Below are 26,851 nucleotides of genomic sequence, written 5' to 3'. Positions count from 1 at the left end.
ACATACACATCGACAAATACAATTCATTATGAGGCAAATTAAACCTTTTCTACTCAAGGCAAGGGCTGAGTGAAGGATCGAAGACTCTTTTCTGTCAAACAGGGTTTCCAAACCCACTGTTGTGGCTTACAACCAGCTGTGCAGTCCATACCTGCACACACACACAAGAGGGGGTGCTCACATGTCTCATATAAATGACCAATATCGTCTGAAAATGGCTACAAATGCTCAGATAAACGTATGACACACACACACACGCACACGCGCGCACGCACACGCTTCATCGGCTCTGTGGCTGATTAGTTTCAGGGTTAACTGTGTCACTGTCATGAGCGATTGAGGGGAAACTAAAGCGTATTCACACTCGGCTGCATAAACCTTCAGTGGACCACAGAGTGAGCGTTTCCAGCCTCATATATTTTCATTCTAAACAAAAGGCCTTCATCACGCCTCGCTATCTTTCTCCATTCATTTCCCCGGACACGTCTCTCTCTCAGTCTGTCTCTAACATGATATCAAACTCTGGCTGCTATCTAAATGTGGTCGATTAATGGAGATTGCGACTGAGTCTTGATCCGTTCCCCCCCCCCCCCCCCACTGCATGTTTCTAGGTCACATCCTCCGACATAAAACTAATGTGTCACTTATGATGTGCCTCTGCCAACTCACCTCTTCATACTCCAGCTCTCTCCCCTTCTTACTGCGCCCTTTCCTCTCCCCTTCCTTCCTCCTCTACTTTATTACTCCAACACTCACTTATTCACTCTTCCCCCTGTCTTTCCGCGTTAATATATGGTGAAGGGATGTGTTTTTAAGGGTCTAGCGGGCTAACAGATGGGAGGAGAATTTCTTTTTTTTTTAAATCAGGCTTCCATGACTTTCACTGTCTGTCACTCCATGGTAGACCTGCAGCTCCGTGAGAGCCTGTTGCACTGAACAGGAAGTGGACTCTAGAGGGTGTGTGTTGGATAGAGAGGACACAAAAAACATGTCTTTGTGCCAATTTATGTAAGTGTCCATGTTCTACAAAAAAAAGTAGGCGTGCACGTTTGAAAAGCGGGCCAAAAAATGAAAAAGCGTGTGTGCGTGTATATGTCTCTGTGTGTATTGCGTGCTTGTCAGCTGTTGACATGTCTTTGTTTGGGCAGATTTAATTCCCAGCCGCATGGCTCCGGCTCATTATTCATCAGGCATAGTGCTCCAAACCTCTCCAGAGGGCTCAGCATGCTGGGAGATTAAACAACGCAAATGAGCACGCACACACCAACACGCACACACGGGTACCCTCCCTTACACACACACACTCTGAATATACAAAATTGTGCACACAGACACACACACACACACACAAGGGAACTCTAAAATAACACATACATCCACCACACTAGCAAAGCATTGGCACGCACACTTACACACAAACCGGAAGAGAGACGTCAAACTGCTTCCATTCTGTCACTGTTAAACAAAAAAGCCTATTGAGAGCTTTGTGAGTGGAGTTAAAAAACAGCAACATGTACAACAACAACATTTAACGTCTGTATTGGAGGTGCAATCTCTGCCGCTGCCTGCCTTGTTCTGGAGCTTTAACCCCCTTATCTCTCCCCTCCTCCCAATTTCAATCTCTCCCCATCAAACTCTGCCGCACACACACACACACACACACACACACACCATCTAATGAAGTGTGTCAGCGTGCTCAGAGTTGGCTAAGCATGCACTCAGAATTAAGAATTAATGCCGTGGCGCTTCTTAATGCCCCAAAAGTCAATGTGTAATGCACGCAAATGCGCGTGTTGACATGCATTCCAGCACGTGGAATGGGACAGATAAAGCATTTATTGACAGCTTTCACCCCCCCCCGCCCCCGAACAAAAACACCCACTGTGTTATACCGTAATAGAGTGATCAGCGCTGTCACTTACACTGGAAGTAAAGTTCCTCGTCTCCCTCTTGAGAAGCTTTGCTGTAGCCGCATTGTCTGCAAAGAGAAACAAAGAAAAGGCATCAGATGGAGTTCTTTTCCCACTAGATTGCAGACACAAACAAATACAAGCATCAGACGTTGTTTATCTTGCAACGCAACAGATTATATGAATGTGCAAAAACTGTGAGATGGGAGAAGACGAGAGTATCGACAGTGGAGATGGAGAGGATACGGAGAGGCGTTCCGAAAGACCCCCGATGCGACGGCGCTGATGAGCAACAGAAGGATCGGAGGCTGAATAAGTGCAAATCCTGCCTGATTTGATAGAGCGAGTCACAGATACACACTGATAGGCCGCGAATTGAAACGCTATTGTTGTTTCACCCTGATGGAGGTTTTAGGACGAGGACGAACACACACACGCACACAAACACGGTGCTTTCTACATGCATGTGCACACACAGTTATCTCTCATCCCTTGCCACCACATGGGGTCTAAAGAGAAAAGAGCTCTCTATGTGATCTGACTGCTGATGGCTTTTCAGCTTAGAGGGAAACTTGGCTTTTAACGCTAACACACACACACACACACTCGCACAATTCACAAAAACACACACTGTTAGTGAGAGATTAACAAGTGATGAACGGACACCATGCTTCCTTGGATTAGAGAGAGAGGGATGGAAAAACAAGACAAGAGGGTTGCAGCCAAGGAGCTTTTAGTGCATCAGAGGTTCTACTACAAACGTGGTGCTGAAATATTTTCACAATACAGCCCAGATCTATATGAACACAGAAGGTCAAAAACACTTTTAAGTTTTCTCGAGCTACATTCAGAACAACTTTGCAGCACTTGAGCATTGTAGTTGAAATACCCTAGAGGTTTGTTACATGGGTGTGATTTAGGACCGTGGGGGTACGTCCCCACCACATTTCTGAATACCTACAATTGTTCGCACCACTAATATATTGATTGCAAAAGCATTTTAGTCAAAAGATTAAACATTACATTAAATACGAAAAAGGTGGATCTACAGGAGAATAAATATTTGAAATAATACAGAATGCCTGAGAACCATACTGCATTCCATTTCAATATACGATTACATTTTGTGTTTTCATTTAGACAAATAAAAAAATCAAACCGATGCAGAAAATGATGTGTTTGATGTTCAAAATATCCTGGGGGAGGACCCACAGACCCCCCCCCCCCCCCCCCTTCCCCCTCCTCCATGTTGAGATGCCCCTGAGTGTTTATAATTGCAAGCATCATATCAACAAGTGACCGTGTAACATAAATCGTTGTGGCTGGTTATGTTTTCAGGGATCGTAGACGACAGGGACAGTCTGGCAAGTGAGCTTTGATTGATGACATTGAGGTGCACAGTCCGTAAAGGGGGGAGTCAACGGGTGAGGTCGTCCATGTCTACGGACCTGGACGTGTGTGTGTGTGTGCGCGTGCGTGTGTGTGTGCAATATAATATCTGCCCAGGGAGCCGTGCATTAATGCGACCGTCGGAGCACATCAGCACTTCACACAGAACCAGTGCACAGCTGAGAGGGGAGTTCACAGAGAGCCCGTCTACTTTAAGAGTATGCACATGTGAGTAAATGCGCGCGGGGTTATGCACATGTACGCGCAAAAACACTTGCGTTTAAAGGATTGGGTTGTTGTTGTTTTTTTACATTTGATGTGAGTGTTTGCGGTATGTGATCGGCTGACACATCCCTCAGACTGTGCAGCAGCAGGGTCTGAGACAAGGTCAGGACCCTGTCTGTCAAAACACACCAGCAGACACATGCAGCACAGATCCTCAGGGCAGGAGATACCAGACAGGGGAGAGGAGACAAGAATGAATAGATAAGAGAGCACAGCGGTTACGGAGCGAGGGGGGGGGGGGGGGGGGGTGTGTGTTCAGGTGGAGGGAGAAAGATGAGGATGGAGGGCATGGCGGTACCAGGAGAAACAAGATGCAAGAGACCAAGGGGGGGGGGGAGATGTAAGGGAGTAAATGGTTAACATGACACGAGGATGAGGGCAAAGCAGGGGATAAATCATTGAGAAGAAATGCGAGGAAGTCGGGAGATGGAGAGGCAGAGGAAATGACAAGAAAATAGGAGGTTACGGATAAGAGGATAATTGGGCAGAAGGGTATGCAAGGAAGGAGACATAGCTGAAGAGGCACACAGAATAGCCCATAAAGTACACAGGGAGGGGCAGAGGAAGAAGCGGGGAGGGAGAGGAGGAAAGGATGGTAGCGAGGAGTGCAAGGGATAGGATGGATGCTGGAGATGGAAGGAAGCAAGGGATGAGTTACGTGACGATGGAGCAAAACAGCATGCAGAAGTCGAGCAATAGTAGATTTAAGGGGAAATTTCAAGTGACATGAAGGAGGCAACTAAGCCTTGGAGAAAAGAAAATAAGGAAGAGAAAAAATAATATTGGCAGGGCTGAATGAAGGCAACGTCGCATGACTTCATTCCATTTCTTCTTTTGAAATGTCACAGATTGAAATAGCAGATGCAAAGCAGGTCTTTTTGGAGGGGGGGGGGGCTCTTTTTGGGGTATGAATTCAACGGTGACATCACAGTTTCAAGATCATTCTGTGGTAGAGCACAGTACTGAGGATACATGTATATGAATGTATACATATACAGTATACATATATGTGGAATGGCCAAACTGCTCGACAAAAAGGGAAGAAAAAGGGGAACTGGGTTTGGCTTGTTATCATTCTCTTGGTATGAAGAAAGCTCGAGGAAGAAGAAAGAGAAGCGCAGAGGTAGAGAAGAGATGGAAGGACAACTGGGAGGAAATGAAGAGTAGAAGAAAGGTTAGGGGAGGGAGGGGGAGTAGGGGAGTGCAGGCATGCCAGTGTACCTGGGCATCAGCTGTGTGAAGGGAGGAAGAGGAGAAAGAAGAGGAGGAGGAGGAGGAAGAGTGGAGAAGGAGGTCGAAAGCAGCACCACGCTAGCAGGAGTTACATTGGAGGAGCTCGAGCAGACGCTGCTGGGAAAAAAACAAGGGGAGGGGAGGGGAGGGGGAGTGCCAGTGTCAATTCCGGCTCTTCTCAATTCTTGAAAAAGATGGTCAGTCAACACAACTTTGGATTGATGAATTCTCCCAAATCTCATCATTCTAACCAGTGGAACGTGATGCTGCTGCCAAGAAAACAAGCAAATACTATGAAAACATTTATTCTCTATTTTGAAAATATATCCTGCCGTTTCTTTTTTTAAAAGTTGAATCACGTCGCTAAATTGGCTTCCAATTTTATGCTTTTGACGAGAATTCTGGACCAATTTGAATTTCACACTTCTGAAGAACCAGATGGCAGGAAGAAACGCAAAGATGCCAAAAAAACGCTGAAGATCCCGGCCAAATTCTGTCACTGTCAGCTCAGCCTCATCAAACGTTAAATTTGGCAAGAATTGTCATCTTAGTTTCAGTCTTTGTGCCTTAGAGAATTTTTATTTTGAATGCATAATTGTAATTGTTGGGGATAGGTAGATTTACAAAACATCAGAGTGTAACATTTTCCCTGAATAGCAACATTAAACAATAACGCAACAACAAGTCAAACTCAATATTTTTGTTAGCGTCAACAAATCCCATAAAAAGCTGCCATCATGGTTTGGGCTGACACAATTAGCGCTCGCCTTTTTCTACTTCTACACTCAGCATCTCAACGGGACATTTTAGCTCATTTTTTCGAGTACAGGCACGAGCCCACTCGCTCAGGAACATTAAAGCAGGAAAAGGGAACGGATGCCATGTAAATGAAGCCTATTCACCGCCTGCTCTTTTCCTACACCCCATCTCTCCTCCGCTAAAAATAAAGTGCAGTTATGGAAATAAAATGCATAATAGGTGAGACAGCGGGAATGGAAGAGTAGATGACAGGCGAGAGTGAAGCAGAGGGGAATTAGGCCAGCAGAAAGGTATGTAGGGCAAAATACATGGAAAATTGGGGAATTTCACAAAAACCACTTTAAGTTTCATCCCGTCATATGACTCCGGTTGGTAGGATTCAAAATGGTAACACCGTTGTTTTCTTTTATTGCATTGGGAGCTGCTGTGATCCCCGCTGAAGCACTTCCTCCCCTTTTCTTGCACAAAAAGGTAAAGACATCATAGCTTTGGCTTAAGAATCAACCACGATGAAGTCATCCCTTATTCATTTGTGACTTATGAATAATAGCTGGCACCGTATCTCCAAAACTGACACAGAGGCCCTTTGGAATGACTGCTTTCACATTAAAAAATGGAAAATGTCTGTGTCTGCTGGTGAGGGGCTTCTTGAAACACGGAAGCACTGATCTGTACGAGAAACGCAGGAAACTACACCACAGTGCTTGAGACCTTTTCTCCTGGCCTGCCCGTTTCTCCTTCGTCTCATTTTCTTCCTCTTCTGAACCCCACTTTTCTTTTTTTCCCTCCCTGTGTCGCCAAGAGTGAGTGAAATGACCCTATGAAATGACCCTCTGCTTTACTTCCCGCCTCTGTCTTTCTTCTTGATCTCCTCTCCATCTCCCGCTGATAACTTGTTACTCACTCGCAAGACGCAGACATACAAGAAACGCACTCGGTCAGAAGACACACACACACACACGCGCGCATGCTCGGCTCGGTGTGGCCGGTGAAGGGTGAACAATCCCCGCACTGACCAGTCAAGCCTGGGCTTCCTGGAGAATGTTTGGGCAATGCCCTGGAACTCTGGCTTTATCCAAGTCTGTCAGGCACCAATGGACTCTGTGTGTTTGTGTGTTTGTGTGTTTGTGTGTTTGTGTGTAAGTGATGGGACAAAGTGTCAAGATAAGATATCAATGAGCTTTTCTTTTTCTTTTTTGTCCCATTGTAATTTTACTCCACGTTTATTCCCAGAATTATCAAACACTGCACGTGGCAGCTGTAGCATCAGAAGTGCAACGGCATGGCACTCCAACAATACACAACGTAGTATTTAGAAAGCTGCACTGGATGTTTTGGGTGTTAATTCTCTTGACTTTGAGTCAGAAGAGCCATTCACTCAAGCTAAGAAAATGTCTTTAAATATTAGGGCTGTACAATTAATACAAAAAAACATTTGAAATCACAGGGGCGTGATATTCTTTAAAGACAAAATGTGTGTCAAAATACCATTTTAAATCAAATATTGTGATGCTGCAGAGATGTCCTGGCCCACACATCATATTCTAAAGACCTCCGCAAAAATCACATCACGATTAACTTTTATGTTTTTCAATAACAATAAGAATGATGTTGTACAAATGATAATTCCCTCCAATATTGAAAATCACACCGCAATTGCAATATTAGTCTTGAGCCATCGCAATCTAATCTGTTTAGCCTCGTTTCATATTATATCATTATAAGGCTGAGACTGGTGCCTTGTAACAGTCTGGACACTGTCATACCTCAATAACTTTCCCCCTGTCCACTATTACAGGTATGAGACCCAAGTAAAAGACATGATACTGCAGCACCAAACAAGATAAGAAGTCAGTGCGCCAGCTGAAGAAGCAAATCTGAAAAAGATGGCTACCATTACTCCTCCGAATAGGACTACGGTGCATTCTGTCGCACATACTTTTACGTAGAAAACAAGAGACAAGTAAGCTGCTGGTGTGTTTTTGGACTACAGGGAGAGAAATGCTTGAAAAGACGCAGAGCAAACCTGCCGCCGACGCAAACCTTCCATCAAAAGTGAGACATACGAGCCAGCTTTACTGATGAAGTGTGGCCGCCGTCCAATGCGAATGCACGCGCCCGTGTCCCCGCCTTCACGCGTGTGCTGAGGAGACTCATTTGCATGTGTCTGCGGAATCGGGGGCAGATCGATGTAACCGAGACCCCTCCAGCTGTGACCGGGGGCTGGCTGTCTTTGCAAACACCGGAGCATGGTAATTGAGGCATCAAGCCATTCCCCTCTTTGTCTCTATGCAAAACATGACGAGCGAGTTAATGGTCCAGCAGGGATGAACAATGCCGACCGCTTTCAATGAACGCAGCGATGGAAATAAAGGAGGGAAAAGATAAGCATTATTATTCATCACTAGCCTGTGTGCAGGGGGTGACGCTGCCTTCCCACAAAGCAACAGTGTGTTTAAATACTTGTGTGTGTGTGCGTGTGTGTGCGCTCCGAGAGTGAGCACATTTCTGCATATTCTGGGTATTTCTACTGCAATGCTGTTGCCTTCAGTGCTGTATGCGCGTACATCTATTCCCTTCTATTCCTTTTGCAGATGCTTGACTGACAGCACCGGTTTGTATGGGGCTGCTGGTGGTGAATGGAACCAATTTCTACACCCGGTTGACTCCATCATCGGACCGTTTGTGTTTGTGTCGAATCGGTCTGCTGGTCTCTATATCGCAATCCCCTCTTTATAGAGGAAGGTAGGTGCACCCATGGAATCGGCCTGCTTTGCTTCATCGGGATGAGAGTTGGCACCAATGTAGATCTGTGTGTGTGTGTGTGTGTGTGTGCGTGTGTGTGTGTAGAGGATAGAACAAGAGAATGCACACAAACTATGCAAACAAATGCTTTCACTATGTATCCGAAAAAACTCCCATGACAGATATCAGTTGAACGTCAGCCAAAGGAAATGAAACAATCAAACAAAAAAAACAATTGTTTTTTGGCCATAACTGTGGGGGAGTAGCAGATATGTGCTCCCCACGTATGTGCTTGCATGTGTGATGGTGTGTACACCACATACTGTGTAAGTGTGCGTGTTTGTGTGTGAGTGCGCGTGTGTGTGTGTCTGTGTGTGTGGGCGTGTGTGAGGCGAGCTGGCAGAATATAGAATTGGACAGGAGTCAGAGAGCAAAGTGGTTGGAACGGCGAGCAGAAATGCACTTCCACCCCGTTTATCTGCACGGCTGAATAAAACATGCAAGTATACGGCAAGATATACTCGGGGCAATAAACAGGACAATAAAACATGCATTAAAGCGCCTGAGATTAGGCTGAATGTCAGCATTGAATTGAAACAAGGAATATATTGAGTATCTGGTTGACTGATTGTTTGATTGGGTGTGACTTTCAGTTTAGTAGGATCGTAAACCTCAAAGACGGATTCATTTATGTGATACTTGACGCAAAGACCGACAGAAGTAAAAACAAGGCTTTCGATTATCTGATCACTACCGGCACTGATTTGCAAGTTAGCCCCCAACACAAACTTTCAAATTACTGTAACATGGGTAAACGTTTAAATGTACCCACAGCTAATTCTACTAACCGAAAGGAGTCACATTTTGTGTGGCTATTTAACCTTAATAACTGCTTGGCCTGTTTTCCTGTTTTCTTAGCAAACGTACGGGCCTGGAAGCCCTTTATGGTGACACATTGTGATTCAAGGCTCTAAGCTAGCTACAATATCGGCAAAGCGTTTCAGAGATGGAGGGAGAATGTTGCTAAAAGTTTAGTCTGTTGCTAACGGTAGCCAAGGGATTAGCAACTTTTCCTGCAGGAGTTCCTGCCGTTGAATCAGGCTTTCACCATCCATTTGTAGAACAGCCAATAGACTCTTTAAAGCCAAGAGGAGGTGCAGAAGTCGACTTTTCTCTCAGATCCCTTGAATTACATTATGCTGAAAGGTTGTGATGGAATTTTTTTGCCCAATGACGCCAAAAATAAACCGCCTACCCCAGCTTAAAGCACCGGCCGAAATTCTGTTGGTTGTCTCTTTTGTGGTTGATTCCCTCTTGAGCAATGCAATTCAGTTCTAAAATGTACCCAAATTGAAGTGCTGCCACTTAATAAAGAAAAGAAGCTCCTCGCACTTCCTGCTGCAGTCTCAACGGTCACTTCCTGCCACCAACAAAACTCTCCCGATTGAAAGATTCGTGATTTGATAAGACTGAGCATCATGTTGAAAAATTAGGTCACATTAATAGTGGAGGAAGTCGTGGTTACATGCAACTCCAACCCTTTTTAAGTTAAATGCTTTGGCTGTCTCATCTTCTTAACATCTTTTTCTTTTTTTAATGGAGTGAAATAATGAATCTCTCCACTTTCATTGTAAGCAGCACAAACGAGTTTTGAAAGGCAAACATATTGGTCTGAGTAAACATGCGTCAGCTGTTATGCAAGTGACACTGCTTTAACCTCCCTCTGATCCTCTTTGCAGTTTCACAATTCACACTTATCTATGCGAAAACTAATTAGAGAGCAAAGAACTGCGAACTCCTCGCCAAGAAAAATGATCAAAGACGTCTCCGACCCTGCCGCAGACAGCACCATTATCGTGCAGAGTTCTTTATGTTGCATATTAAACGACTGGTTATCGTGTAATTTCAGTCATTCTCCCGTCGCTACTGCAGATTCCTTTCACAGAGGGATTTCCTCCTGTCACTGGATTACTGTAATCTGGATTAGAACGGAGTATCATGTGACAGTTGACTGAATATGTGATTGAGTCTGTGATCGAGTGTTTGCACACATGAGCGCAGCGCGTCAGTGTGCGTTTGTGCAACGTGCCGGGGGGATTAAAAGCCGTCAGAATGAGTGAAGTGTAAATAGGATAATGCATGTTTTTACGTCTGTGTATAAGTATCTACCTCCTCCAGATGAGCAGGCCCACTCCCATGGAGAGCAGCATGATGAGGGCGGCCACGGACACGACGACGATGATCACCACCGGACTCTGTTCACTGGACGCCAGCGCCACTGGAAATGACAAAACACACCCGATTACAAATATGGGCAAGAACACACACCTTAACCGAAACGGGCGAGCAACAGTTAGCTGGGCAAAGAACCGCAGGCATCGCACCATTAAAACATATTTTCTCACACCAGCATGCGGTGCACATATGTTCAATTACTGTATATTCAGCAAAAAAAAGAATAAAACACGGCTGCATAGGTCGTCTGTGCAAGCAGGTTTTTACGACCCCTATTTTAATTAATTGATAAGCAGCTGAAATACTTCCCTTACATCACGTACGTTACATAACTTACATACGTAACCGTACTTATATAACAGACACTTATTCACAGTCAAACAAAGACAGGACTTTCACCCAGAAGACCGCTGTTCGTGTCCCATGTGACTTGTTTTAACTTCCGTAGGTACATTTACTTGCGTTATGGACTTAACTTCCGTCACTAATGTCACATTACCTAAGTAATGTGACAAATTAACATATTTGAACCCAAACAATGATCTTTTCCTAAATTGAACCAAGTAGTTTTGTTTGACATCATAATGTTTGCCTTGCGTATAAAACTGAAACCTTTGAACAACGTGAGCCTTTAGCTGATGATGCACTCTGACGGTCACACAACCTTGTCAAACAACCTGTTCTGTCACTTAGGTATGAAGACGTGTCGCTATATTAAATGCGAACAAGAACAGGAGATGAGATCAAATAATAAGGCGATGACCTTCAGGGTCGAATGAATTTCATAAGAAGCTGATTAGAGTGGAGGGTAAACTGATGCTTTCCAATTTTCAAAAGAGTCGCCCTCCCCATGCATGATTAATATTAAACTTGACCCTCCTGTATCACACTGTTTGAATAGCGTTTGTACACACTGTTTGCTTCACTATAGACTCAAAGGAACAGAAATTACACAATAATATAAGACACCATTTGGTTCAGCAATGCAAATTATACTGATATGGTAATACTACTAATAGACATCACATTATCTTCATCAGCAGATGGCAGTTTGGCAAGTTTGCCAGTTGTCATAGAATTGTAGATTCTTTTTACAAGCAATTCAAGGACATGTTGTTTTTTGTTTTTGTGCACAATTATTGAAAATAGCAAAAGTTTTGTCATCTGCTGTTTCCAAGGTCGGAGCTTAACTTTGAACTTCAATGGATCTTATTGTTTCCTTACAACCAACCTAAAAATACCTATACTTGATTAATGCATTATTCACTCGACAGTTATATGTACCAATCAAACGATTGTATTGTGAATATTGTTTAAAATCTGTTTGCGTGCCTGCGTTTTGCATGCGGCCACTAGAGGCTGCTGTGTTGCTGCCTTGTGAGTGTGTCCGGTCATCCCTCATTTGACTCTTGATCCAGCCTGAGGGCGAATAATGAAAACTGAATATGCATTACAAAAAAAAGTTATCCTGCAACTAAGAGCCCTCACCCTGAAGCAAAACAAAGAACTACGAGACCCCTTCTGCTGAAAAATGAATAAATAATCTTTGGTAGAGCTGGTCTTTGGCCAACTGTACAAGATGGTGGTTCCACTGTGAACAAATCCCTTTCCTGGGTAACTAAAACACTTTAAAACAAAATGATTCATGAGAAGTACGAGGCTTGAAACCCACTTGGACACAAATAGACACACACAGAGTCCCAACCAGACCCCGAGGTGACACAAGGGACACGGTATCAACACGCACAAAGAAGAACCATTTCACAGTTTACTAGTAAGATCTTGCATCTTCACACATAATCTCAGACAGTCACTTCCCCCGTCCCCTTCCCTCCCCATCTCTCTCACTCTAGCAGCACACTTTATTGTGTGGGCTGGCCAGGTGCCTGCACAACACAACCCCCCCCCCGCCCCCCCCATCCCATTGTGCCCGGCGGTGCTGAGAGGAGGGAGTGAAGAGAAAGTGAGGAGGAGAAGGGATGGGGGGGGAGGGTGGGGCGGAGGCGTGAAACGGCTACTCACACTCGCCAAGTGTCTGCAGCTCCAGGGGAGCGCTGTACGCTCCGTAGTCGATGGGTGGCGGAGAGGAGGAGGAGGACAGCGACGAAGAGGAGGACAGCGACGAAGAGGAGCTGGCGGAGGAGGAGGAGGATGATAGAGGGGAGGAAGACAGGGGTGAGGAGGGAGCCGGCGTGGAGAAAGGGCGGATGAGGAAGACATATGTGGTGCCAGGTTTGAGGTTGTTGACGCTGATCCGTGTGGCGGCCGTCTTCACAGTCGAATAACTCTGATCCTTTTGTTCCTGCGGAGACAGAAAGTGCAGTGAGAGGCAGAGAAAACTACAAAGAAAGAGAGGGGGGGGGGGGGAACAGGAGGAGAAGTGAGACGAGTAGGTGGAATCCATTTGTGAGATGCCTTGTTCATTTCCATGGCACAGTATGTAGTGCTGGGAGCCGTGCGAGACAATTGTGTAACCGAATCAAGGGGCTTTGGTAATGTTTCACTTATTGAGACAGCGGAACAGAGTTGCAAAGTTTCCAGACAGTTTGCCAGGAGTTCGACTTCTTGAAATAACGAAGTAACACGCTTTGGAAATACACGATAGAGAAAACAGACTGTAATTAATGCACGGCTCTATTCATTAGAGAGATCTTTAGAAAATAAATCAAAGAAGATGCTTGTTTGTTTGTTTTCTCTCTGCGAGAATGACTCACTCACACAAGCGGACACGCTGGGGTCAAGAGAATAGACGACGCATCAACATAATTACTCCACTTGTTGTCTGATATGTTTGTGTTTGCACCGCTTCAGTGCAATCCGGCCGCTTCCGTCTTTGCACGTCTTAACTCTGCTCGACAATAAGATCACTCCAATTGAGCTTTGATGATAAATCAGATTTAATTTTTTTGGAGCATGCACAATGCTACTTCTTTAGGAACAGCACGGCATGAAGAAAGCAGAACGAACGTCAGAGAGAGAGAGAGAGAGAGAGAGAGAGAGAGAGAGAGAGAGAGAGAGAGAGAGAGACAGAGTGAGACAAAGACAGATTCACTGACAAAGTGAATGGCAGCTACTTTATAATGAGTGACTCCTGTGGAGTGAGCTAATATAATACGTGACACAGAGAAGAGACGGACAGGCGAGGATGGAGAGGAGACGATCGGTGGGAGGGAAACAACAACAGAGTCAGAGATGACACTTTGTGATACCGCGTTGTGAATAAACGGCGAGTGAATCATCGTTAAGTCATCGTCGGCGCTGGTCACCACTGCCGTCCACAATGTGCGTGATCCCGATTAAAACACATGCAAAGGAGTTATAGTGTTGTTGAATGTTTAACAAGTGATTTTAGAAATATCAGTATTTGTGGGCCCATAAATAAATGATAAAAAAGGAGGAAGAGAAAGGCAATACACGGACTAAGTAAAGCCATATTTCATACTTTAATAGGCTCTTTGCTGCAGTGTAGTTGTATTGCCTTTTCATTTCATGGCCTGTCACCAATTTTCCTGTCTCACTCTCCGTTATTCTCCATCTATCATTTGCTCTCTCTCTCTCCATTCATCTGCCTCCCTCGTTCTGCTTTTCTCCTCCATCTAGCCTCTTCATTTCATTTCTCCCCATCACTCTGCTCTTACAAGCATCATTCCACCAAGTCATCTGTCCCTAACACCCTCTCTAACCTTTTCTCTCCCTCAGTTATCACACAGGAACCTCATTCTTCCAAACTACTGCTCTACTGTATACCTCTTGTTATCTCTCCCCTCTCCTCGACCCATCCCCTCCTCTAAATCTTCCCCGATTTCATTATTATTTGTTTTTTGTAAATCAGTGGGAGTAGAGCAGTGAGGAGCAGGGCCGTTATTAAATATGGTGAAGCATGGAGAAGAGGAGGTGGTGTGAAAAATGGGTGCGAGTGCGACACAGACAAATACAGAAGGCCTGGCGTTGCCAGAAAACGCAGCGTATATGAAAATGTAGAAGTGGGAGCGTGACAGCTGTGATTTACGTGCATGACGGATTTACTGTGAAGACTATGGCTTGTTGACGGGGAGGCCGCAATCCGACTGAGTGCTATGTTAACTTAGCGTAATAAGGCCGATGAAATTACAGTGGTTATCCATAAAAGCAAAACTAAATGTGGCAGTAATATGGACTCAGGGTTTTACATAATTGGCCCTTGAAACTTACGAAAATAATACAAGAATTTTTAAGCCGTTTGTCAGTAGTTGGTTCAAGACAATTATTTGATCTCATGGGAAGGATTGAAGAAAATACCACCGGCTCCACAGTCACACGACAACAGTCAGGATTTCACATCCCGTAGTTCTCTTTGTGGTAAATGTATCATTTTCCAGTGCTGTACATTAAGTATCACTCATGATGGGCTATTAGCATGAAGCACCGAAGCAAAAGGAAACAAATGGATGATTTTGGTGTCTATGCCGTCACCACCACTGGAACCCGAATGATGAGTCTACAGGATTGAAGTCCGGTGCCGATATTGATAATTAAAGAAAATATCAAATAACTATCAAAAAAAAAAAAAATTGGATATTGTATGTAGAAAAGTTGGTTAGTGACAGAGCAGTGAAAAATAATAACGTGGACCGACTCTTATGAAGCAGTGGATTTACCTTCTCGTAGTATTTGACCTCGTACTCAGTGCGGCTGATGTTTGGGTAAGAAGGCTCCCTCCACACCAACGTTATGCTCTTCTGCTCGATCTTCTCCGCTCGCAGCTCACTGATCAGAGACGGGGCTACAAAGAAGAGAAGAGAGAGAGAGAGAGACAACGAAAAGAGATGAGTTTGGGGATTCCAGTCTCATTCAATATGAATACAGGAGCACGAGGAGTTTCCTCAGGGGCATCGGAAACAGTCTTGACTCTCCTGTATTTCCAGTTTTCACACAAAAGGGAGGGAAGAATGCTGCAAATTGTCTTTCAAGGAGGACAGTGCCAGAAAGCTGGCATTGATATGTTGATAAATACATATTTGCAGTATGCCATACTGTATTCATCTAGGGTGAGAGAGCAATAGAAGAAGAAGAGACAGTCTGGGGAAATAAAACAAGGCTGTTAGGAGAGGAGAGGAAGAAAGAGAGTGAATGAACAAGGACAGCAGTAGGTAGCAGAGAGATACCGCATTCATTATTGAAGCTGATCTGTGTCAGAGCAGACAGCTTCATCGCACTCCATGAATGGACAAGCGCTGCATACCTTCTTTGTCTGAGTGTGTGTGTGTGTGTGTGTGTGTGTGGCATTGACCCGTGCCCAGGTCGGTACGTTGGGACTGACAATAGATCAATCCAGATATGGATTGATCTATAAAGTCTGTATCTACACGAGACTGCGAACGGTTGGAGAAGCTCTTAATCTGGATTCCCCGTTTCCTCTCCGAGTCTCTCCAACCTCCCAACTTTTTCTGACTCAATCGAGGGGAGCCGCGGTGTAATAGAGCCCGACGGATATTTTATCTCTTATTGATCACAACAGAGGGAACACAATTCAAGATGGATATCGCAGCGCGGAGCTTTCCATATTTTAGAAGCCGTGTGTGATGGCGTGGGCCTCGCTAAGCAAACAATTTAATTACCGGGGAAAAGACCCGTTCTTTGTTTCTCTGCCAATAAAAGACAGGCAGCCCCAAAGTACGATACTCAGCAAGCACCACCCACTCTTGCCTAAGTGCTAATTATGGCATGTATGATTAAGTAGCAAAATGGGTTGTCACTCAAAAATACTAAGAAAAACAAAGGGCTGCAGTTAGCTTAGTCAAAAGGCCTTTATGTTGGGGAGGAGCGCTGCCATTAAGGCCATTAGGGTTCAATTTAGTGGCATGGGAGTGTTTCCTGTCAATCTTTTTTGTACTAGACTATAATCATCTCCACCAGGACAATCATGCAGTCGCTCGCATTTGTGAGTGACTGTGCACCTCTCCGTCTGTCCACGGCTCATCTCGCATTCTGCTGCAACATCCTGCTCAATATTTTGGGATAATATTACGGCTGCATGCTCAAGGACCACGGCGTGGTTTGCGGTGACATTCATTGCGTGTTTTAATACGGTCGCTGACTCCTCACTCACTACTCACAGCCGGCCCCCTGCCGGTAGAGGGCCGGTTGTGTGATAACGCACTCCGTGATAACACAGCTGAGTGCGTCACTGACACACAGCCGCCGCTCTGCAGTCGGAGACACAGTGGGGGAAAAGCCACAGACAGCTTGTCCACTTTTGTTGTTTTTGAACAGTGTGTTTGAACAGCTAACTGAACTACCAGTACACACACACTGTGGAGTGCATCGCCCCCCACTCAGCTGCTGCTCAGCGGCCAGAGACACAGTTATTCGGTGCCTTTTTATTGGGCACATGCACAGACCAGGTGCAGACGTCTGTATAGGATAAAATGAGAGCCTATCTGTTGAGTGAGACGTGCAAATGAAAAATGGCGGAAACACTTGCGTTCTAGGTGGGGGGCCAATTGTGGGTTGTGTTCATTCAATCAAACATTACAGAAGTGGTTGCTGCGGACACTCAGCAGACATCTGCACCCTACTGAGTGCACTTTTCCAGTCATTGCTGTTTCTTGACTTAAACGCCTCAGGATTTTCTTTTGTGTGTTGTTCATTTCAAATAATTATACGGTTTCAGAGCACAGGAAAAAAATGTAGATAAAACAAAATAGTCAACAAAACGGATTATATCAATTCATAAGATATAGTTGACAGTTGAACTGATAAATTCAAGTGAGAGGATACATTATACAAAGAGAAACAACACTTGGGGGGCATAGATACACACACACACACGTAACTTTGGGATCATTAGACATGTTGTGTTGCAGACCCCTCCCATTTATTCCCATCTTTCTTCAAATATATGAACTTAATTTTTAATTCTCATGGTTATTTTTTCCATACCATATATTATTCATTATGTACCTTTGATTGATGATTTTTCTTTTTAACCCAATTCCTAGTACTAAAGGTACTCTGGCTTCCTAGTACGGCATTTAATTCCCCTTTTCCTAATTTCTTTCCATTTCTCTCTGTCCCTGATTCCGTCCCTGTTTGTCTTCTATTTCCATTCCATCCGTTCTCATTCTCCCCTTAGTCACCTTCACCTCATCAGTCGACGGCTCCTCTTCCTTGCTCATCTCTTTCCTGACCTTTAAACATCAATTCATTTCTTTCCTCTGTGAAAACAGACACTCTAATGAATATGTTGTGCCTGTCACTCACACACACACACACACACACGAGTGAAACCATGGGAGCACACACAAGTACTCCACATACACCCACAGACACGCACAGCATCTGTGCAGCTCCTTGAGTCCTCCTCTCCAACATAATGCAGTCATTTTAGGCAGCGGATCAAAGCCGCACTCTGAGATCCTCCTCTCACTGTGTGTCCATCTCCATCCGTCTGTTTGTTGATGTCAGAAAATACAGGTATCATCTATTATTCATGGTGACTCCTGTGAATGTCTGTATCATGGCATCAATCGTTGCATTTTATGTCTGTCCACTCAAGCTGAATGGAAGAAATTCCAGGCAGTATGATCAACCAGCGTGTGTGTATGTGTGACTGTGTGTTAGTGTGCGATTGTCTCTCAACTTGTGTACAGTAGACATGTAGCTCCGTCCGAAAAAAAAATATCACTCTATTATTTAATTTGAAACAATGTAAAATCTAGTGGGCAGGTTAAAAAGAGCATTTTCGTACTAAATGTGAAAAAATAAAATAAGGAAGAAACATTAGCATTAAATATAGACACTGCACCTAACTAGAGCGAATGGAACCCGAGTAGTTGGACATTTGTCCCGTGTGTTTGTTTGGTATTTCTCTCGTCTCTTTGGTGCCCATTATAATTGACAGAAAATCAGAAATGAAATAGCATACACACATACAAATGAAATTGTGATACATTGCAATGAGGCCCATACAACCTCAGAAGATAATTGGTTTTGTTTAAGGTGGCCCAACAACAACAAAAGCTCTAAAATACACTAATTCAACTCCTGAATGTGAAGAAAGAATGGTAATTTGCTGTGTTCATTTTAAAGTGTTCAGAAGACGCTTTATGCCAATTAATTGCATTTTGAAAGTGTAAATACTTTGCTTTGAGGCATCAAGTCATTGTAATATCCCCACATAATGCAACATAAGCGACAGATGCTGTAGGTCAGGGGTGTCCAAACTTTTTTCAAAGAGGGCCAGATTTGATAATGTGAAGATGCCCAAGGGCCAACAGTCCCTGCTGACATTATTTTAAACAATACAAGTTGCCTATACATACACTATTATTTAATAATTATATTTTCAATGACACAGCAGGGATAATTTTATTTTAAATATGATCTTTAAAATGTAGCATTCTGGTGTACTCTGAGAAGAAAATTAAGTGATAAGACATTTACTTTAAGTAAAAAACTAATTTATCATTGAATAATTGCACAAAATCAAAATGAAATTGTGATTTGACGCGGTCATCTTGTCATATCACAGTTACTGAAAGGTACATTTTTAGGCAGTCAAAAGAACACATTCCCCGTTACTCAAATTCTGAGAGAGCTCAGTGAGAAAATGGATAACCTGCAAGTTCAACTTTAATTGTTCTGCTGTCCTCGATGGAGCAATAAGGGGGTTCAGATGGCTCTCCTATGACCCAAATAAAAAGACGTCCGTAACATTTTCCGATTACTTTTATTTATCAAAAATAGCGTCTTTCACAAATTCTAATCAAATACCAACATAACATGAAACAAATACTATACAAATAAATCTCTAAACCAAGTGTGCAATTTATCATTTAACGGAAAATAAATTACTTTAACGTAATCCAAAATACCCATATTCAAGAAAACAGAGATTTAACTACAAAATCACAGAATAAAAAGACAATAACCACTATTGTGGTTTCAGATTACAACCAACTGAATACCCTTCTGCTAACGTTATCTTGGACAAGCAGGACCGCTAGCTTGTCAGCTACGAACATCATGTAACTTAACCGATCATTTTAACAGACGTGATGTTATAAGGTCCCTTGTTTTTTTTTTAAACTTTTGTATCTGTGATATTCCAGTGAGTTGAAACCCAATAATGAAATTTAAAAGTGAATACTGCCTCTTCTCCAGCTGCCGCTGGAAAAATCTTCATTGGCACGCAATGCATCTTGGGATATGGTGGGCCGCGACGGATCCATCAATTGTGTCTTCCGAATCTGGGAGCAGAAGGCTGCATTTGAAGGAGTCTTCATAATGGGACGGCCTCGTCGCAGCCGCTGTGACGTAACCGGTCTACAAATGCAGCCTCCGAAGGATGCAGCCGCAGGATTGGGACACAGCTAATGTGTGAAGTTTATGCTTTCGTTATAAACGTCACATTATATTATATATTCAGGGAAATCCGAATCAAACTAAAATAATACATAAAAAATGTTTTTTCGGGCATCGACAATGTGATCTAATTGATATGTCAAGCCTGAAATGGGGTTTCCAGTAATAGGGGTTTTGCCGTACGTTCAACTGTGTGGTATGAATGACAGGGAGACGAGGCTTCCTGGCTACAGTTTTATCATTATTACTGTAGGCGAAAGGGAGAACGGCACTGAAGGAGAAGGACAGATGCTAATGAACAGCATACAGGAATGTAAATAAACACTCAGAGAAATTACACTTAGTGATTAAGAAATACATACAGCCATTAATTATAGACCGTAGAGGAAATAAACTGCAGCCTGGCTCATTAGAAAATGAAGCAATTACTCCCACAGTACATGAGAAGCAGCCACCGGCTAAGATTAAAGTTATGAGTGAAAGAAAGTTCTAACAGACACCCCACCTTTCTCAAAGTCCCTGCCACCCAAACACAAAGAGAGCATACTCAACCAAGAACACAGTGTCAACTAGCCTTCTGCAGGCTATTCTGTGCTTTTCCCCCTTCCTTCTGTGCTAAATTATGCAGGTGACTGGTGCCAGGCTCCAAACATAACAGCTCAATCCAACACGTACAAAATAAGTAAGCAGGAGTTCTATATCCACACACACACACACACACACACACACGAACGAAGGCTCAAATATAAAAGTGCCGGTTAAAGAGATTGTTTCCACCTCTACAGCTAAAAAGAAGTGGGTTCAAACATGTGTTGCAAACAAACGAACAGTGTCTGAACTGTTGTTAAGATTTCTAAAGCTTTGAGGCGTTCACTCTGAACTACGGTATGTGTATATGATGCAGTATGCAACATGTATAATAAATACGATGTATGACCTTTCCTCAGGCCTTTGTAGCTGCTTTAGCAAAGTGCAGATGTCCGCCAGGAGAGTCTGCAAAAACCACTGCTGTATTGTTTGATTGAATAAATACAAACCATGATTGCCTGCCTGCCTGCCTGCCTGCCCCCCCGTCTAGACCTTAAGTGCATCAGATGTGTTCTTCAGATACACTCATTTTAAATCTATGCAGCTGTCTGCACAGGCTCCGTGCAGCTACACTGCTGCCGCAGTTCTCCGGCACCCTAGTGAAACTGTGGCACCGACAGCCTCCGTGTCAATTCTGACTTGCTCCTAAAGTCGTGTTACGGTGTTACCACTTTTGCATCCCGCGGCTCACATCACTGCAGTCTTGGAAAAGGTAGGAGGTTACTGGAGGCCTATTCAGTTGGTTGCAATCTGCAACCACACCGCTAGACGCCGCCAAATCCTATACTCACTGTGCCTTTAAAGTGTCCTCTGAACAGAAACGGTCAGTCCTGGTGTGTGTTTAGTTCTGTTAGCTGTAAGCTATGTTAGCTAAGCACACCGCAGGATTCTGCTGCCCAGTAGGGTCGCGTGATATAGATTCGAGCAGGTGTGTGTGTGTGCTTTTATATGCAGGAGAGGTAACTAGCGACAAAAAGGGAAGCGCTCTGTTGTAGTCAGTGCTCCGTCCAGTTAGTGCTTTGCTATGTGATAGTTAAACATACATACATACAGCTGTGTTACCTAGGCATAGAAATCAAGAGACGAAAAATTTCAAATCCATAGCAGAAACAAGATTCCAAACCAAAGCATATGTTGATCACTTGCGGCACCTACCGAACAGTTAAGAGGGGTGAGGGGTCAACAACCAATGACGGTACAAAACAGTGAATAAAATATGTTTTAAAAAAGTGTGAATTACCGCAACTACACGAGGTCGATGATCACACAGTTATAAATGAGCCCAAACACCGTTAGGCCGATGGGTCCAGCAGCATGCACTCACGCACCCACTAGACCGAACACATAGTCTCCTGGCAGAGATACTGAACACAAATACGCACTGTATCATCTCAAACGTGTCCTCTAGGAACAAGAAGACACAAAGAATGGTGAGAAAGGTTCGATGTTTTCAGGACCATCAACTACATTTCTGTCTGAATTTGCCTTTTAACATTCCTACATTTCAAAAACAATGCGTGTGTCTATGGGGAATGTGGAGACAACCATGGAGAAATGGTCACTGTGTGGATATAATAGCTTCCAAGACATACTGACACGTTCATCTGGCATAAGTGCAGATACTGTGCGCCCACCACTTCAACACACACACAGTACACACACTAGAGTGTATGGCAGCAAATGGCGGGTAGTGTTGGTTTTGGCATTTGTATTTGAGGAGGATGAAATCGATGCCGACTGACGTCTGAAATGGCTTTTGTACTCACACGTGTAAACACACGGACACAGAAACACACACAATTGCACAATGATGTTCACAAGTAATACAGGAGAGGTGATGGCCTTGTGGGCTATAAGCCTCTCCCATCTCTGGAAGTACGCGGAAGACGTTTTCAAAGCCTCATCATACAGAAAGAAAACACACGGCAGACACACTGATGGGCACTCGTCACGAAGACATACAGCTCCTGATATGATCTAGCATGAAATCTTTGCTGTACACATACCAATCACTGCCAGAGATAATGATCTACAGACTTCAAAGGGATGCTATGATGAGAGCGAAAAAGTGAGGCATGAGGGAAGTATAATGGATGGAGTTTGGCACAAAATGGCAAACAGGCAGCACGCAGCTGTGCCTCTCAGTGATTAAACTTCCATAGGCTGTGAGCGCAGGCCAAGGCTGGGTGTCATTTAGGCTTTATAGACTCAAGACTCTGCTCATGAGTTCCAGTATTTGTCGAATACGAACTGAGGATACATTTCTACACCCTTGAGACATTTGTCACAAACTCAAGGCCAGACAACTCTGGTCAACACGTCATTCCAAACTCATCAAATACCAACGCTTGGCGCTCTAGTTACGTGGCGCTCTAGTTACCCCGCTAGCGTCAGTTTTGGACTCGGGGACAGCGTGTCAAGTTAGATGCGTCGAGTGTATTTTCTAAATAAACCTCCAATGTAGGGTTACTTAGTTTTTAGGTTTACTTTTGCCACAAACGTACTTTTTTTGGTCTGGGTTCAAATAAGTAAGTAAAATAAGTTCTGATCCTTTTCTAGTTGATCCTTTTTCATGAATGATTTGGTATTATAACAATTTGCTTGGTTAAAACACACTAGTTAAGTTTCGAGACCACCACCACATAAAGAAAATGCTCACGCCACACTGCAGTACATGCTGCAGTGTGTTAGCACAGGTGGCCCTAACTCGCTTTCAGAAATGTAAAAAGCTGAATTGGAAAGCTTATTTCTTAACAAATCCTGAGGGTTCCTACGAGTTCCAAGTCAGACCCGATTCTCGATACCCAATCCTGCAGGCACGTGGCAGCTCGACGCTCAGGTCTCTATGGCAGGTGCATCTATGAATAGACTGTGGCACAAAATGGCAGCCCCTGCTGGAGGCTTTTGCATCCGTGTGCACAGAGGATGCAACTGGCATCTCTGTACAGTTATCAAAGGAGACAGGCACGGGGAGCTGCTCTCCCCAGGGGCGTCGGCACAAGCGGGGCTGAACATCTCGAAGTCATCCTTACTTTTTCCCCTCTTCCTCTTCCTCACTTCTATGGGTCCTCTCTCGCTTTCTCCCGTCTCTGTTCTCGGGGGAAATCCGCTGTTCCCCGCAGGCCTGTTTGTGCCTCTGCTGAGATGACATCCATCTTCTCAGGAGGGGGTTTCATTGTTCTACTTCTCACCACGTTCGCCTTCGCATGCAACTTTTTTACGCGCTCCCGTGTGCCTTCGCATATTAAAGAGTGAGAGGCAGCATGCGTGTTCGGAATGAGGAGACAAGACGGTAGAGAGCGTGTAGCTATCAGTCGTATAGGCGGGGAGGGTTGAGAGAGCTGTATCTGTCAGGCCTGTTCTTGTTCAAAGGGTTAATGGGACACGCAAGAGTGTTGTTCCCTCTGGGCACGGCACCTGGGGGTTAAACGGATAGTGACTGACAGCAGAGGAGTGGGAACATTTAGTTTCTCTTGGTTCGGCTGTCCCTGGGGCTTTTTATGCACCTACTGCCACAAGCATTTCTGTCAGTGGTTGCAAAGTCCCAGTGGAGCGGGCATTTACATGTGCAGTGCACTAATAAAGTCTTTAAAGTTTCAAACGGACGAGAAGTTGGGTGGTTAACTTTTGCAAGTGTTTTCTTCATATGTCATAAGTTGACAGTAACGCGTGTTGTGATCAATGTAAAAACTATGGTGGCGCTGAGTGCTTAAAGCACGGCAAATACACAAGCAAATGAAGAAACATCTCTACCATTAACACATGAAAACATCAACTTCACGACACACGAAAACACTTTTTGTCAACTAATCTCCGATAACTTTGCCTGTGCCGCTATACTCTAATAATAAGCTAAATGCTACACAGGTGTTGTCAGATTGGTGAAGATATTTCTTCATTTGCAGTGTGTTTAGCTCTCAGGGCCACCATAAAAAAAGGCTAATCAGGAAATGAGTTATGTATCATTGCAGTTACTGTAGTTCCACTGAGATTGCAACTATTCAAATATCCTGCTGACAGACACGTGATAGCCTGAAGCCAGAATGCTGCTCCACACTTTCAACTATCATCTGTGCGGGTACACACTGCAGTATCCTGTTAGATGGCAACCATAAAGCAATGCATTCCTTGCACTGACTGAATTAAAAGCACACAGGTTATTAACAGCAGCTCTCGGATGTAAGAAAAAAAAGACGGGATTGCAGAAATACATCTAGCTGTCGCCATGAAATCAGTAACAATAAAGAGTGACCCTGCTTCAGATTCAAACAGTGACAGTAAATACAATTTCGTAGCTTTAAATCTACCTATTAAGGCATTAAAGGACAGCTTCTCATCATCTTTCACAAAAACACACAGGTGACGTTTCTTTCCTTAAACTGAATCACTATGAGGTCTGGAGGGGGGGATGGCTAAAGTAAGCTGGCACGTATAAACATTTGGACGATTCCAACCGGTTCTGTTCAAAGTCTCAGGATCATTACTTCACGATTCAGCAGGTGGTCATGTGTGCATGCATGTGATTGCACCCGAATCTAATGATGCTCTATACAAGAGCAGCTCCCCCACCCAGGTCTCGCTATCTTGCAACGCGTCATGCCGTTTCAATCTGCGGCTATCGCCCTGCCCCAGCAGCGGAGCGCTATCTGGCAACTTGCCCCCTACACGCCACTCAGTCTAATCTGCCCCATCAGCATCCAACCGCCTGGACGCCTCTCGTTCCAAATGCACAATAGTACACACAATTATTCAGGTATTATATGTGGGTATTATCAGAAGGAAAGAATCCGTGTCTAGGTGCAACACGCACACACATTTTGATGCTTTTTGTCTGTGAGGGAGAGGAATGGTGCAGGAAAGACATCTGGATCGAGCACATTTCCATCTCAACCACAAGATTACATGTTGCAGGGACTTGATCCACCTTGGCGTGCGTGCATGTGTCTTCATGTGTGTGTTTGTGCAAAAAAAAACAAAGGAGAGTCTCGGTGATGGAATGATTAAATGTGTCAGTCAGTTGGTGGGTGGGCGGGAGAAGGACCAGAACGGGGAGCGAACAAGCAAGCGAGACAAAGAGCCTCTCGCTGCATGACATATTCAAAAGGCCTCGATCAACATAATGCAGCTGTGCAAACACACCAGGTCCTGAATATCAGCTTTCAATGAAGAGGCAACACAATTCTGCACATGCACACAATTAAAAGTCAAATGAGAGGATGTCTGCTCATATTAGAGGACGATTTGAAAGAGAAACTACACAAGGATCTGTTGTATATGTCAAAGGATCACCTGTTACCTGACGGCTCATACTACACCGCTTTAAAATCTGTCAAATCTGGCATCCCACACTCCCACCAGGGGAGAGCGACTAGGGCCGACTTGCTTAAACTGCTCTTGACAGCTGCTCACTGACTGATTCTGAACACTCTTAAGGCCCAGTGTGCTTTAGCCCAAAGGCAGAGGCATGGTCTGATCACGACACATCCGTCAAGCCAGACAGACTCTGCCTGGAGCCTCCAACAAATACAAACACAGGCCACACACACACACACACAAACACACGCAGAAACACACACGTCGAGCGGCTGACCCAAGACTGCTGCAGGAGATTGGCTGAGAAGGTGAAGAAAAGCTCTATCTGCCCTTACATACTTGCACAGAGAGCAGATGCATGCACGCACACACACACACACACACACACACACACACACACACACACACACACACACACACACACACACACACACACACACACACACACACACACACACACACACACACACACACACACCTCTACATCCTCTTTCCTTTATTCCCGACATGGCGCAAGCCAAACATGTTGAGAGAGAGAGAAAGATCTAATATAGTGCATACTAGGTTTGGGGAATGCAGTGCTGGAGGACGTATACAGATCTTTTACTTAAAAGGATAGTTTTTTTGTAGTGGTGTTGTATGAGGTACTTAACCATAGTCAGTGAATTACCTACAGTAGATGACAATTGACATGCCCGCAGACAGACTGCTGTGGACGGGGGCAGCAGTAAAACGTATTATAGTCACCTAAAAGAAAGGTCCCCACCATAACAATATCAGTTTAATCGTAGCCTTTATTTAGAATATTTACACGGCTTTACCTTGCCTTCAGACGGCCCTTTACGTTGGGGAACTGAGGCTGTTATCTATGCTCTCTTTATTAAAGCCGGTAGACTCCTTTGACAAAAAACATTAATTTACCTCGCAGAACACGGCAGTTGCGCTTCACCTGCATCAATTGGTGAGTTCGTTTGTATTTTTCTGTGACGTTAGTGTTTTAAAAAGGTTAGTTCGTCACAAAATAACACAAAAAAAACTATTTGAGGCAG

General features: G+C 44.2%; 1 protein-coding gene across 1 annotated transcript in view; it reads right to left on the bottom strand.

Moving 5' to 3' along the window:
• The window catches only part of epha10 (EPH receptor A10), a gene marked incomplete at both ends in the record, with an annotated part of 131,647 nt that overhangs the window by 12,684 nt on the left and 92,112 nt on the right, over nucleotides 1-26,851 (bottom strand). The window contains 5 exons of the mRNA XM_079176719.1: nucleotides 1,923-1,978; nucleotides 4,806-4,934; nucleotides 10,491-10,599; nucleotides 12,579-12,858; nucleotides 15,194-15,318. Coding sequence (XP_079032845.1) covers nucleotides 1,923-1,978; nucleotides 4,806-4,934; nucleotides 10,491-10,599; nucleotides 12,579-12,858; nucleotides 15,194-15,318 — 699 coding nt within the window. The remainder of the gene's footprint in view (nucleotides 1-1,922; nucleotides 1,979-4,805; nucleotides 4,935-10,490; nucleotides 10,600-12,578; nucleotides 12,859-15,193; nucleotides 15,319-26,851) is intronic.

Source organism: Pholis gunnellus (assembly GCF_910591455.1).
Source record: "Pholis gunnellus genome assembly, chromosome: 16".
Classification (NCBI taxonomy): Eukaryota; Metazoa; Chordata; class Actinopteri; order Perciformes; family Pholidae; genus Pholis; species Pholis gunnellus.
Note: the sequence above shows the minus strand (reverse complement) of the source record. Positions and strands in the feature narration are given on the sequence as shown.